The 15,530-nt window shown below is 32.2% G+C and overlaps 1 protein-coding gene across 1 annotated transcript; it reads right to left on the bottom strand.

The window, feature by feature from the left end:
• Positions 1-11,457: 11,457 nt before the first annotated feature.
• LOC115713554 (uncharacterized) lies at positions 11,458-12,771 on the bottom strand. The gene has a single exon (XM_030642038.2). It carries the CDS (start codon positions 12,769-12,771, stop codon positions 11,458-11,460), a length of 1,314 nt encoding a protein of 437 aa, XP_030497898.2.
• Between the last annotated feature and the right edge of the window lie 2,759 nt (positions 12,772-15,530).

The raw sequence follows: 15,530 nt of genomic DNA, 5'->3' as shown, positions 1-15,530 counted from the left end.
GTGACCGGTTGTGGTTCTGGGGGTCGTCCGGTAGGCCCATAACACCCTTGGCAACTCTTCAGGCCAGTTGTTTTTGCAGGCCAGCAGCTTTTTCTTCAAAGTGACCTTTAGGATTTTATTGACTGCTTCCGCCTGACCGTTTGTTTGAGGTCTGGCCACCGCGGAGAAGCTTTTCACTACTCCGTGTTGGTTGCAGAAATCAGTAAACTCCTCGCAATCGAATTGCTTTCCATTGTCAGAGACTATTTTGTGAGGCAAGCCATATCGACACACTATGTTTTTGATAACAAAGTCCAGTGCCTTCTTGGCAGTTATTGTCTTCATAGGCTCAGCCTCCGTCCATTTGGTGAAGTAGTTTACGGCTACTATTGCATACTTTACTCCTCCTTTTCCCGTTGGCAGGGACCCAATAAGATCTATTCCCCAAACCGCGAAGGGCCAGGGACTAGTCATCAGGGTGATTTCATTTGGAGGAGCTCTCGGTATGTTCGCGTACCTTTGGCACGAGTCACACTTTTGGACATAGTCTATACAATCTTTTTTCATTGTTGGCCAGAAGTACCCTTGCCTCAATATTTTCTTTGAGAGACTAGGTCCTCCCGTATGATCTCCACAGAACCCTTCATGGACCTCTAGCATGATTTGCCTAGCTGCAGGGTCCGATACACACCTTAAATAAGGCATGCTGAGTCCTCTACGGTAGAGAATTTGATCCATCATTACATAACGATGAGCCTGATACTGAATCTTCCGAGACAGTGCCCTTTCTTGGGGCAACTCACCTTTTGTTATGTATTTTATGATGGGGACCATCCAGCTGGGTTCTTGCCCAACCGTTAGTGTGGTCTCTTTTATTTTGATGCTTGGCTCTGCCAAGCGCTCCACTGGTACTACCCCTAACTCTTCGATTTCGCTATCCGAGGCTAACTTAGCCAGACAGTCCGCGTGAGCGTTCTTTTCTCGGGGGATTCTTTCTATTTTGTAGTCCGTGAACTCGTGGAGCAGCTCTCGGACTATTGATACGTACGCGGCCATCCATTCGCCGCGGGTTTGGTATTCTCCGGACACCTGGTGAACTTGTGGAGCAGCTCTCTATCTCATCTTTCAGTTGTCGACACTCTTCAGTAGTATGCCCTATGTCTTTATGAAATCGACAAATTTTGTTGATTCTCGCTTATGTCTCTCATGTCTCATAGGTTCAGGTTTGCGGAATCCAACCCTGTGTTCATTTGAGAGAAAGATGTTTTCACGAGTTTCATTCAACTCGGTGTATACTGTGTAGATTGGAACATATTTGTCATGCTTCTTTTGTTTCTTTTTATTTTTAGATGATTCTCTTGAGTCATCTTTTCTTTTGTTGTTTGAACCACTTAGATTTTCTTCTTTGGTCGAGACAGTACTTGATGTTGCAGTACTCGTGTTGGGTTTATTTCCCGAGCTACTCTTAAGCAACTTCATCTCGTTCCTTGCTTCCTCTTTGCGCTCAAGCACTTGCGCTCTTTCTTTTAATTCATTAATGTTTCTTACTTGGTGACCCTGTAGGTCATCGCATAACTCGCCCCCAGTCGTTGAAAGATAAGTTGTGATATCTGCTTGAAGAGTAGTAAGCTGAATACTGTCATTCAAGTTTCTAACCTTTGCAGCATCTTAGGTAAGCCTTAAGTGACTCGCCTGGTTGCTGTTTTATGTTAGTTAGGGATGATGCTTCATGTTTCTTGTATCTAGCAGCTTGAAACTATTTCTTAAAGTCTTTGGACAGCTGTTCCCAAGATATTATTGAATAATGAGTAAACTTGTCGAACCAGCTACTCGCTGACCTAGTTAAAGAAGTCCGGAATAAGATGCAATGCAAATTAGTCGAGACACTGCTGGCTCGCATTATGGTAGTAAATTTATTCAAGTGAGCGACTGGATTCGCAGTCCTACCATACTACAAAATGTGTCGATTTTTGAATCCTTGCGGGAATTTAGAATTCAAAATATCATGATGAAATGGCTCGGTCTCCTCATCGAGTCATAACAAGGTAATTTCCCATGTTCCCCATCGTGATACTTTCTAAACTTATCCTCCAACTTAATGATTCGTAGATGGATGGGATCCACTTGCTATTGTTTTGCATAAAGCTGATGGCATAAGTCAGGTGCATTCTGATTTAGCTGATCGTGAAGATCAGGTAGTCTTTGATTCAAATTTTTGCGAAGATCAGGTTGTCTTCGCTCATAAATATTCACAGATCTTGTTTCTGAGTAACTCTCAGATTGGTAGCTTCTTGTATTGCTCATGCTCTCTTGATCGGCATAACATTGAGGTCTACATCCTTCTTGTGTTTTCCTACCTGATCGACTGTGTCCTTGAGACCTTGAGTGTCTCGAACTAGAACTTGCTTCATCTTGTGCTAGTCTTCTCCTTTGAAAGAGGATAGATACACGTCCCCTATTTAGGTATGTGTATCCACCTTCCCTTTCTGATCGAGAGGGACGCTGAGGGTGTCTCGGTGGCAGCACACTTATCTTAGGTAGTCCTACGATTTCTCTCGTTACCACGAGGGATTTCTGAATCCCTAGGTCGGGGCTTACTCGTATCCTCATTCCTACGAGAAGCCTCTGGTACTTCATTAGGTTCATTCCGTTGGTTCATAAATGCTTGGGCAGTCTGAGGAACGTCTTGACGTTCCTCTTGATTATTTTTCTATTCATCCACTGGAACATCCCTAGTACCCCAAGGTTGTTCTTCCTCAGTGTTTTGGGGATTTTTTTGATTTGCTTCCTGTCTCCTGGCTCTTGAACCTTGAGGTCTGCCTCATGGTCTTCTCACCCAAGGATCAGGGTAATTTTGAGTATTAGTTCCTTGAGTCGTCCTAGCTGCTACAACCTCTCTTTCCAACTCAGCATTTCGTCGGTTAGATGCGGCTAAGCATTCTCGGATTTGTCTATTTTCCAATTCCAATAATGGTACATGCCTAGTTAGATTATATGCATCCTCACTTCTAGGCACATATCTTGTAGATTTTTTGGTATCTTCGTTCTTTCCTTCCGGGTTTTGATAGTTACATATCCTGTAGAATTATTGGTATCGTCATTCATTCCTTTTGGATCTTGATTATCACAACCATAAATTCTCCTTGAACGTGATGTTCTAGTAGTATGGGGTCTTTAAGGACCCATTGGCTCTTTCCCACGGTGATGTGTGGTTTTTGCAGGGCAATTTCTATCGTTTTGATTGTTATCCACCTTAGAAGTATGGATAGATTTCTATTTGTAAGGAGGGACTTTTCTGATTTTTATCACGAAGGCTCTCAATGAAAGTACCAAATTGTTAACGCAAATTTTTGTTAACCAAAATTAATAAGTCTTTTCGTAATAAATACTTCACAAAATACTAATAAAAAATTTAGAAATTAATAACTCCAGATATTTTTACGTGGTTTTACAGTTAAAATCTCCCTACTCAACGAGTCTTTTTTATTAATGATATTTTTTAAGTACATAATATCAAATGATAGTATTTTTCTCTTAAAATTCTCGTCTTTTTTTTTTTTTTTTGTGGAATCTGCCCCTATTTATAGGAATAAGGGTTGTCAGTTATTTTCTTGGGATTAGTTTAAATGATACTGTTCATGAAACGTGGACAATTCTCACGTTTAATTTAATTGCATGTGGGATAATATTAGATAACTGCTCAACTGCCTTTTATTTTTATCCTTTAGATGGTTAATACTGATTTGGACGGTTGTATCTCGCTTACCATGAGTTATCCTCCTTGTCCATCTTAATGAGGAAAAAATGCAAAGTGTTAGTAGGAGGTTCGTCTCGTTATGTCTCTTTATTTGAGTTCAAATTGCAAGGTGACTGTCTTCGCTAAATGTAATCCTAGGTTGTTGTAATGCCCTATTCTATAGGGATGCCACGTGTGTGATTTTATAAACTAGTTTAATACTAATAGAATAATTAATTATTAAAAACCGTGCTAATATTAAAAACTTGACTATATTAAAATACTAAAAATAGACATTATAACAGTATAAAAAGTGTATTCCGGAGATCCCTGTTATAAAAAGTTTTGCTAAGAAAATATATACAACAACCATTTAAACACAAAATCAAAATACACAGAAGATACAACTAGTCCAAAACAACTCCTGGCAACTCGACACGCAGGCCGGTGAGGTCAATATGTACATTACTGGAGAGGACTGTCACCTCATGGTTGATCTAGCTTTTCTTTGCCTTTACCTGCACTACATAGCACCCGTGAGTCACAAGGACTCAGCAAGAAAAATAATAATAACAATCATATAGTTTATTATTCGAATGTTATCATTTATACACAATATGAGTCAAACCATCACACATTGTTCATAAGATGAAATCCAAATCACTACTGGCATCTACCACGAATAAACATCAGTATACAGATATTTGGTAATACAAAACTATTTTACCAATAAAGGATTTCATATTCATTTAATTATAGAAATAATATATATGTTACCTCATAAAGCAACCATCTTCATAACATCACGTTGCCTAATCAGGCAAGTCGATGCTTTAATCTGATAATCTTGTATTGCATCGCCTAATCACGCAAGCCCGTGTCATAGCCTGGCACCCATATGTCGCATAACTGCATCACCTAATCAGGAGAGCCTGTGCCAAAAACTTGTACCCATGTATCATATAATTGCATCACCTAATTAGGTGAGCTCGTGCCATAATCTGGCATCAATATATAGCATCGTCTAATTAGATGAGCCCGTATATACGCCCAGTACTTATCATATGTCACTGACGCATGTACTTACGCCCAATACGTTGCCAGGAAAATTACATTGCCTAATTAGGTGAGCTCGTACCTACGCTCGGTACTCATCATATACCAATGACGCCCGTACTTACGCCCAGTACGTCGCCAGGAAAATTGCATAACCTAATCAGGTGAGCTCGTACCTATGCTTGGTACTCATCATATAACACTAATGCCCATACTTACGCCCAGTACGTTGCCAGGAAAATTACATCACCTAATCAAGTGAGCCCATATATCACATGCATAATATTATCACATTATCAATACTCAACCAATCAGTCTTTTCATTATATAACAATATTAACTATATCTCAATATTAATCGATTCATAACAATACTAATTGTATTACATACAACGTACTCTGCAGTACAATATACTTTTCTTACCTTTAATCCAGGTTCATACATTTCGGCGAACCCAAGTGGAAAACTATCCCTGATTATCTCGGTCCTATGTCACAACAATAATGATAAACCAATAAGTATTTATCCCAAAACACTACTTAATATTCACATAAGACAATTTAAGGTTTTCTACCGAACCCCACAGTATAAATACACTAAAATAAAACTTATATTTTGGCTCTAAAGCATACACCATAATATAGAGCTCATCGCAAGCTTTGGAACGGTATATAGAATGTCTAAAACGGACATCTGAGTCAAAAGTTATGATAAAAATACGATTTCTGATCTCTAAGGAATTTCTAAAAACTATAAAACTCGAAGATCCCAATTTTTGTACTCACCGAAACACTACCAAAATTATCCAAAATACTCCAAACTTCACTGAGTGCATATATACCATAAATATTACCATACTTACGCAACAGAAATTAAAATTGAGCCCTTAAATAAAAAACACCATTAACGTACGGACTAAGCGTTAAAAAGTTCGGAACTCGATTTCTAACTCAAAATCACCTCAAATTCAACAAGTGAACATCGAAACTAGTCCCATGACTACCCGAGAATAATCCTATAAGATTGGAACATTCATAAATATTTTAATTCACAAAACCAATTGTTATTTTAACTTAAAACGAAATTAAACCATACCTTAAGCTTTCTCTCTTCAAGAATTAGCTATCCTACTACTACCGGAACTTAGATCGCTAAGTTTCAAATTGCAAATCGAAGAAAATGAATATAGAGGGAGAAAGTTTAATTGAAGGGGAGAGAACGAGGGTTTGTTCGTTCGTTCTTTACTGTTATATATGTTATATATGTTAAATTTAATATATATATATATATTATACTTACGAAATGAAACTAAACTGATCAGTTTCAGTTTATTTGTGTTTTTATTTATTTATTATTATTTGCAAACAAATATATATAATGATGTGATTGATAACAATTAATTAATTCTTTATATTTAATATGAAAATGTAATAAAAGAAATTCACGTTAAATAAATAAACTTTATAAAGGCATTCATTTTAATTATTTTTATTTTACATAAATTATATATCTTTAATTTATACTTTTTTATTATTATTTTTTGTTTTTATATTCTTAAAAAAAATATCTATATTAAATTAAAATAAAATATTTAAAATACGAGATAAAACAATATTAAGAATAATTTTTAAAATTAATTTAAATTTATTTATTTTTAATATTAGAGTGTACTCATAAGAATTATTTATTCATCAAATCTCTAAATTATATTTTTAGTAAGTTAGTCCTCAAATTTTATTTTTTAAAAAATTAATCCCCAACCTATAAACATTTTGGCAAGTTTATTCCCAAATTTTATTTTTGGGTAAATACCATTTTGGACCCTGTGTTTTGCAAAAGTTACAGATTGGACCCTGTGTTTTGTTAAATGACAAAATGGACCCTATATTTTCTAAAATAGTAAAAATAGGATCCTGAGCTTAATTTTAGACAACTTTTTTTTAATACAACCAACTTGAAGATAATTCCTAATACGAACAGATACAAAAATTGTAAATAGTTTTGTCATAGCACTTTTAGATCGAATTATAATTAAACTTTAAAAATCAATTCAGGGTCCTATTTGTACTATTTTAGAAAATACATAGTCTATTTTGTCATTTAACAAAACACAGGGCCCAATTGGTAACTTTTACAAAACACAGGGTCCAAAATGGTATTTACCCTTTATTTTTTTAGTAAATTGATTGCTAAACTTTTATTTTTTTAGCAATACTAGTCACCATTCTAAGATATTGATATTTTTATTATTTTTTATTTATTTTACATACTTTAATTTATTTTTTGTATTAAATTCAAATAATTTTATTTTTTTTAAGTTTTAATACTTTGATAAAATTATTATATTAATATGTTTTATTTATTTTTTAGTTATTCATATAATATTTAATTTTTTATCAAATTATTTCAAATATGATGTATTGATATTTATTATTAATAAGAAAAAAGAGCATAAACACTGACGAACCCAAATAATGCTTAGAAGAAATTCTAGCTCCCTCGTGTATTTTTTTTAAAAATTATATATATTTAATTAATGATTTATGAATATGTAGTATTATAATTTTAATATTTTTTTAATTGTATGTATATTTATTAATTATTTTAATTTTGCGTCAATGCTAATAAAATTTTATGAGTTCGACTGAGTAAGTTAAAAATAAATTTTATAATATAATTTACTTAGATCGTTTATAAAAAATATATATATTATTTTGGCTACAAAATAATATTTTACTACATGTATAAATAGATTTCATATTAAGTTCATGCACATATTTAAGAAATAATCCTCCTCTAATAGTAATAGTAGAGAAATCAATTAGAGCATCTATAAATTTTATTTACTTCACTTATATATAGGTTTTTTTTTTTTGCATGCACATCAACTATTTGAAGAGAAGGAATATTTGTTTGAAGTGTAGAGGACTTATTTGATAGCTAAAATATTTCGTGTAAGTACTGTTGTTCATAAAAAGATAAATTGTTGATACACGTGTATGTATAGTTTTGTAATGTTCAAAATATGTCTTGATTTGATTTAAAAAAACACATATAAATAAAGATATAAATTTCTTTTTTATTTTGACATATTTAGAAAAATATATCTTGATTTTTTTTTTATTTTGGCATATTTGAAAAAAAATACATATAAATAAAAAATATTTATTTTTCTAATTTGATAACGAATATTAATATAAAATATTTAAAATTAATACAAAACTAAATAAATAAAATACCATCATTTAAGAGTGAGGACTTTATGTTTTCAAAAAAATAAAATTGGGAACCAATTTATTAAAAAAATATAATTTGAGGATCAACTTGCCAAAATTTATATAATTTAGGGATTAATTTATCAAAAAAATAGCTTTTGCAAAATACAAGACTTAAAATGGTATTTACCTTATCTTAAAAAAAATTGAAAGTGATTTTTTTTTTTTAAAGTTTATCATTTTAAAAATTAAAGTATCAAAAATTTTTATTTTTAAAATATTTTCACTTTTCTAATTAACAAACAAAATATTTACAGTATGAATTTATCTCCTTAAAAATATAAATAAAAATTATATAATCATAACTTAATCTGCTTTATTTTTTAATAAGTTATAATAACAACTGTGCGAGACACAGTTACATTATTAGTTAAGAAAAATAAAAATTGATTTAAGAAAAACTCATACACATTAATTTTGTGTAAATTTCGAAAGTTATAACCCATTTTACAATCAAATCCCTAAATAAAGTGGGTTAAATTTTAAATTAAGTTGAAAATTGTAATTTTTATTTCTTAGGAGATTGTTTGAAATTATGGTTGAGATGATTGAATTGAACCACAATCATTAATAAAGGAAGGTCGTTGGAAGTTATATAATTGTTTGTGTTTTTATTTATTTATTATTATTTGCAAACAAATATATATAATGATGTGATTGATAATAATTAATTAATTCTTTATATTTAATATAAATATAACAAAAATGTAATAAAAGAAATTCACATTAAATAAATAAATTTTATAAAGGCATTTATTTTAATTATTTTTATTTTATATAAAATATATATCTTTAATTTATACTTTTTTATTATTATTTTTTGTTTTTATATTCATAAAAAAATATCTATATTAAATTAAAATAAAATATTTTTAAAATACGAGATAAAACAATATTAAGAATAACTTTTAAAATTAATTTAAATTTATTTATTTTTAATATTAGAGTGTACTCATAAGAATTATTTGTTCAGCAAATCTCTAAATTATATTTTTAGTAAGTTAGTTCTCAAATTTTATTTTTTAGAAAATCAATCCCCAAACTATAAATATTTTGGCAAGTTTATTCCCAAATTTTATTTTTTTAGTAAATTGATTGCTAAACTTTTATTTTATTAGCAACACTAGTCACCATTCTAAGATATTGGTATTTTTATTATTTTTTATTTATTTTACATACTTTAATTTATTTTTTGTATTAAATTCAAATAATTTTTTTTTTTTGGTAAATAATTTTATTTTTTTAATAAATAATTTTTTTTGATAAAATTATTATATTAATATGTTTTATTTATTTTTTAATTATTCATATAATATTTAATTTTTTATCAAATTATTTCAAATATGATGTATTGATATTTATTATTAATAAGAAAAAAGAGCATAAACGCTGACGAACCCAAATAATGCTTAGAAGAAATTCGAGCTCTCTCGTTTGTTTTTTTTAAATTTATGATATATTTAATTAATAATTTATGTATATGTAGTATTGTAATTTTAATATTTTTTAATTGTATGTATATTTATTAATTATTTCAATTTTGCGTCAACGCTAATAAAATTTTATGAGTTCAACTGAGTAAGTTAAAAATAAAAATTTATAATATAATTTTATATAAAATAAAAATAATTAAAATGAATGCCTTTATAAAGTTTATTTATTTAACGTGAATTTCTTTTATTACATTTTTGTTATTTTTATATTAAATATAAAGAATTAATTAATTGTTATCAATCACATCATTATATATATTTGTTTGCAAATAATAATAAATAAATAAAAGCACAAATAATTATATAACTTCCAACGACCTTCCTTTATTAATGATTGTGGTTCAATTCAATCATCTCAACCATAATTTCAAACAATCTCCTAAAAAATAAAAATTACAATTTTCAACTTAATTTAAAGTTTAACCCACTTTATTTAGGGGTTTGATTGTAAAATGAGTTATAACTTTCGAAATTTATACAAAAGTTTTTCTTAAATCAGTTTTATTTTTCTTAACTAATAATGTAACCGTGTCTCGCACAGTTGTTATTATAACTTAATATAGCTTATTAATATAAGGTGAGTCATTTACTTTATTTAAGACAAAGTGTTTACTTTAATAAGATATGTTGTTCATCTTATTTTAAGGTAGTGATTTACCTTTTACTGATAAATTTGTTTTTGTGTACCTTATTCGAGGCACGATGTTTACTTAAATAAGACGTGTCGTTTACCATAATTAAGGTAAAAAGTTTGTGTAATAAAGGGAGTCATGTACCTTATTTTAAGGTAGTATTCTTCATATTTAATGATTATTTTGGTTTACTTTTTTAAGACGCGTAATTTACTTAAATAAAACATGTTGTTTATCTTATTTTAAGGTAATGGTTTGTCTTTTTAAAGATAAATTATGTTTTAGTTTATCGTATTTGAGGCACAGTGTTTAACTAAACAAGACATGTGTGTTACCTTATTTTAAAGTAATAGTTTACTTTTTTAATGATAAATTATATTTTTGTTTATTTTATTTGAGACAAGGTATTTATACAATAAGGTGGACGTTTACCTTATTTAAGGCAAGGAGTTTACTCATATAGGGCATGTTATTTATTTTATTTTAAAGTAGAAATTTACTTTTTAAATGATAAATTATGTTTTATTTTACCTTATTTGAGACACGGTACTTACTAAAATAAGGCAAGTCATTTACCTTATTTAAGACAGAAAGTTTAACTTATTTAAGTGAATCCACTAAAATAAATAAATAATTATAAAAAAAAGTTAAGACGATGATTAGATTAAATTGTTTAAATTTTTTTTATATTTTTTATTCCCAATTGATTAACTAATACCTTAATTAAGGGTAGAGGTTAGGTCAAAATTAATTTATAAACCAAATCTTTCTAACAATTTTTGTAAATTCTTGTTTGGGGTTGACTTATTAATGATTCTTTTTAAGATAAATGAAGACATGATCTGAAATTTCTTGAAACAATAAAGCCAGGAACTCTATTACAACTAACAATTCTTAAAATACTATGAGCGCGTTTGGTACGCAGGACTGGATTAGATTAGACAGACTAATTTGTCCAATCCAGTGTTTGGGCATGGTAGAAGTCTGGATAACTAATCCAGCTAATCTCATCTGTCTGTGATTATTTATCCTATCGAGCAGGATGGGATAAATAATCCCATGAAGATGAGATATTTTTTTTTTATTATTTTTTAATTTTGATTTTATTAATATATTTTAAATTTTATAAGAATTTAAATGAAATAATTATCACACATTTATTTATAATTTTTTTTTTATCAAAAACTTATTCATTAAAATTAGTAAAAATGTATAATTTTAAATTATTATACATAAGTTTTCAAAATTTAAAATATTGTTTTTTTTTTTTTTGAAATGGATTTTATTTAACAAAAGCGTTCATCCATTACAATAGATAATAAATCTGAAGGAGCATTATGCTCGCTAAAGATACAATCTGACATAAAACAAGACTGTCTCGCAACACAATGAGTAGCCATATTTGCAGATCGTTTAACAAACGAAATAACCACATTTTTCAAAAGAGAAACCATCAAACGACAATCTTGAATTAACATTCCAAATTGAGATGGCATATGAACCTCCCCATTAATAGCTTGAACCACTACTAATGAGTCAGTTTCAGTTTCAACATCCGAAAGGCTTTGTTTTTTGATCCAACTTAAAGCCTCCTTCACCCCAATAGCTTCAGTGATTTCAGGTGCAACCGAGCCAGCCTTACTAATTGACACAGCTTCAATTAGATTAGCATGCTGATCCCGAATGACTAGACCCACACCAAATCGATTTGCAACTTCAAAGATGGCACCATCAGCATTGATCTTGAACTTATAAGCAACAGGTTTCCTCCAATGCTCCAAACCATTACAAAAATTGACATTAAGTAATGGACCAGATCTTTGATTTTGAGCATTTTTCCAACTGTCAATATTAGTTCTAGCCAATTTAACCACTTCAAAAGCTTTTGTACTTTTTTTATTCCATAGGATATCATTTCGGGCCATCCAAATACGCCAAGCTATCATTGCTGCATCTTCCATCACTGCTGTCCGAGCTTCAGTTAACATTTTTCCAAACCAGTTTGCAAAGTTTGTGATTTCATCACCTGGTGCATTAACACTTGAGATATTCCAGCGAGCTTTTACAAATCTACATTGCATCAACACATGTGAGATAGTCTCAACCTCAATGTTGCATAATGGGCAAGTAAGATCCACATGAACATGTTTAGTAGAGAGTTGCACCTTAGTAGGTAGACAACCTATCATAGCTCGCCACACCAGATGCTGCACTTTGGTTGGAACTTGCATTTTCCACAGGTTCTGCCACTGTGATTCCGCACCAGAGATCGGCCAATCACCACTGCTTTGTTGCAGCAGTTTGTAAGCGCTCTTAACCGAATAAAATCCAGAGGTTTCCTCAGCCCAATACCAGGGATCAAAGCATAATGAATCAGGTAACTGTATTGACAAGATTTTGTCTCTATCCTGATCATTGAACATATCTTGCAGCAGCTCCACATCCCAAGCTTTACTCTCCATTTGCAGTAAACTATCCACTGTCCTTCCAACCAGGTTTGGATGATAAGAAGTAACAAAGTTATTCTCTACACCTGGTAACCAAGGATCTTCTAAGATAAGAGTAGATTTTCCATCACCAATAGCTCTCCTAGTCCCCATTCTAACCAAGCTTTTAGCCTCCTAAATACTACGCCAAATAAAACTTGGGTTCGGACCCAACTCAGCATTGAAGAAATTTCCTTTTGGGAAGTATCTAGCTTTATACACCCTAGCCACAAGAGAGTTTTCATTAGTAATTAGCCTCCATCCTTGTTTTCCCAAAAAAGCCATGTTATAGTCCCTTAGATTTTGAAATCCAAGACCCCCAGCATCTTTATGACGACTTAGTTTTCTCCAACTCATCCAACTCACTCCTTTTGTCCTAGAGTTAGACTGAGATTTCCACCAGAGCTTTGCCATTAAACCTTCAAGTTGAGAACAAGTTTCCTTGGTAAGAAGAAAAACGCTCATAGCGTAGCTAGGCAAAGCTTGAGCAACAGACTTCAAAAGGACTTCTTTTCTAGCTTTAGAGAGAAACCTTGTCTCCCAACTCTGAATTCTCCTCTGCATCTTGTCTTTTAGGAAGCCTAAAATAGCATTCTTACTCCTCCCCATGGTACACGGCAGCCCAAGATAAGTACTATTTTCGGATGCAGCAACCATTCCTAAGAGATTACAGATATCAGTACGAACAGCCTGGTTGCTATTGTTGTTGAAAAAAATAGATGACTTATTCAGGTTGACCTTCTGTCTCGAAGCACGCTCAAAGATAGCTAAGAGATTGAGGATATTAGCAGCTTCAACACCATTAGCTTTACAATAAATGTAACTGTCGTCGGCAAACAACATGTGTGAAATAACTGGAGCTCCTCCTGCCACACGACATCCTGTAAGCCATTTACTTTGTACAAATCGTTTAACCAACGATGAGAACCCCTCAGCACAAATAAGGAAAAGATAAGGGGATAATGGATCCCCTTGAGGAATGCCTCTGCTAGGTATGATAGGACCCATTACATGGCTGCCATGAGTTATTTGATATCTCACCGAAGATACACAATGCATAATTAAAGAGACTAACTTACTGTGGAATCCCATTTGTAACATCATTTGCTCTAGAAAAATCCATTCCACCCTATCATAAGCTTTACTTAAGTCAAGCTTAAGTGCCATATAACCATCCTTGCCCATCCTCTTCCGTTTTAGGTAGTGCATTATCTCAAAAGATATCATTATGTTGTCAGAGATTAAGTGCCCTGAGAGAAAAGCACTTTGACATTCAGAAATGACTAGAGGAAGGACTTCTTTAAGTCTGTTTGCCAAGACTTTAGAAATGATCTTCTATAAAACATTTGATAATGATATCGGTCGAAGTTCGCTCATTGTCTCAGGATGCTTCTTCTTAGGTACAAGCACAATATTGGTCTCATTCAACTCAGAACAAAAATGTCCTGAATCAAAAAATAACCGCACCTGGTTGATAACATCACTGCCTACCACATGCCAATATTGTTGAAAGAACCCAGGGGTCATTCCATCAGGATCCGGAGATTTAACCGGGTGAATTTGAAAGAGAGCCTTCTTGACTTCCTCATCAGTAATAGCCGTAAGCAGAGAGTTGTTTTGCTCTTCAGAAATAAGCTGGGGCATTGCACTTATTACATCACTACAATCAACCACTGAACTAGAGAATAGATTGTAGAAATAATCAGTCATTACATCTGGCAAATCACTCTCCCAACCCGACCAAGAGCCATCATCTTTTCTCAGCTTTTGAATAGAATTATTCCTTCTTCTTGAACTAGTTGTAGCATGGAAAAACTTAGAATTCTGATCACCCTCTCTTAACCACAACTGTTTCTACCTTTGACGCCAAAATATTTCTCGCTGCACCAGAACTTCCTGCAGTTTTATCTCGGCATTTTTATAGTTCTGTATAGAGACCGAGTCTCTCCCTCTTTTCCAGCTTCGCATATCAGATTTGCATTCTTTAATGCGATCTCTAAAGTTACCAGTATAGTCCGTACCCCAAACCTGAAGCTTCTCACCACAGTGATTGATTTTTTGGACAATTGAACAACCAACATAATAATCCTAAGTATCTTTCACAATTTGCAAACATAAAGGCTCACGAAGCCAAGAATTTTCAAATTTGAAAGGTCTTCTACCACCAATTTGAACAATATTATCCAGAATCAAATGAAGTGGACAATGGTCTGATGTAGAAACTTCAAGATTAATTAATTTAGCAAGAGGGAAAAAATCTAACCAAGTTTGAGAAACCACTGCTCTGTCAATACGAACCTCTATCCAAGCATTAGTCCCCCATCCCTTCTCCCACGTATAAGGATAGCCTCCCAACTCCAAGTCTACCAGCCCACATTCTTCCAACGTTTCACAGAATCCCTCAATAAGCCAATTGGGGTACGGGTTGCCTCCCTTTTTGTCTGACTGAGAGGTGACATTGTTAAGATCACCAATAATGCACCATGGAAGTGAAGCTCGCTCTTTCAAAGTTCGCACCAGGTTCCAAGTGTTCTTCCTCAAATTCCTATTAGGTTCACCATAAAGGCCGGTGAGCCTCCAATGACCTTTCTCCCCTCCTGAAATCGACACATCTATATAGTTCGAACCATACCCCAACAGATTAACATCCCCCTCCACTCTCCACAATAGTGCCACCCCTCCACTTTTACCTTGTGCATCCACAGCAAAAGCACCATCAAAGTTAATTGCACTACGAAGCTTCTCTATAACTTATTTTTTTGCTAAAGTTTCACAAAGGAAAACAACATTGGGTTTCTTTTGGATAATTAAATCCTTAATGAATTGTACAGCCCATGGGTTCCCAAGCCCATGGCAATTCCAAGACAATACAC

This window comes from Cannabis sativa, chromosome 4 (genome assembly GCF_029168945.1).
Source record: "Cannabis sativa cultivar Pink pepper isolate KNU-18-1 chromosome 4, ASM2916894v1, whole genome shotgun sequence".
NCBI classification, from domain to species: Eukaryota; Viridiplantae; Streptophyta; class Magnoliopsida; order Rosales; family Cannabaceae; genus Cannabis; species Cannabis sativa.
This window is presented reverse-complemented; position numbering and strand designations above follow the sequence as displayed.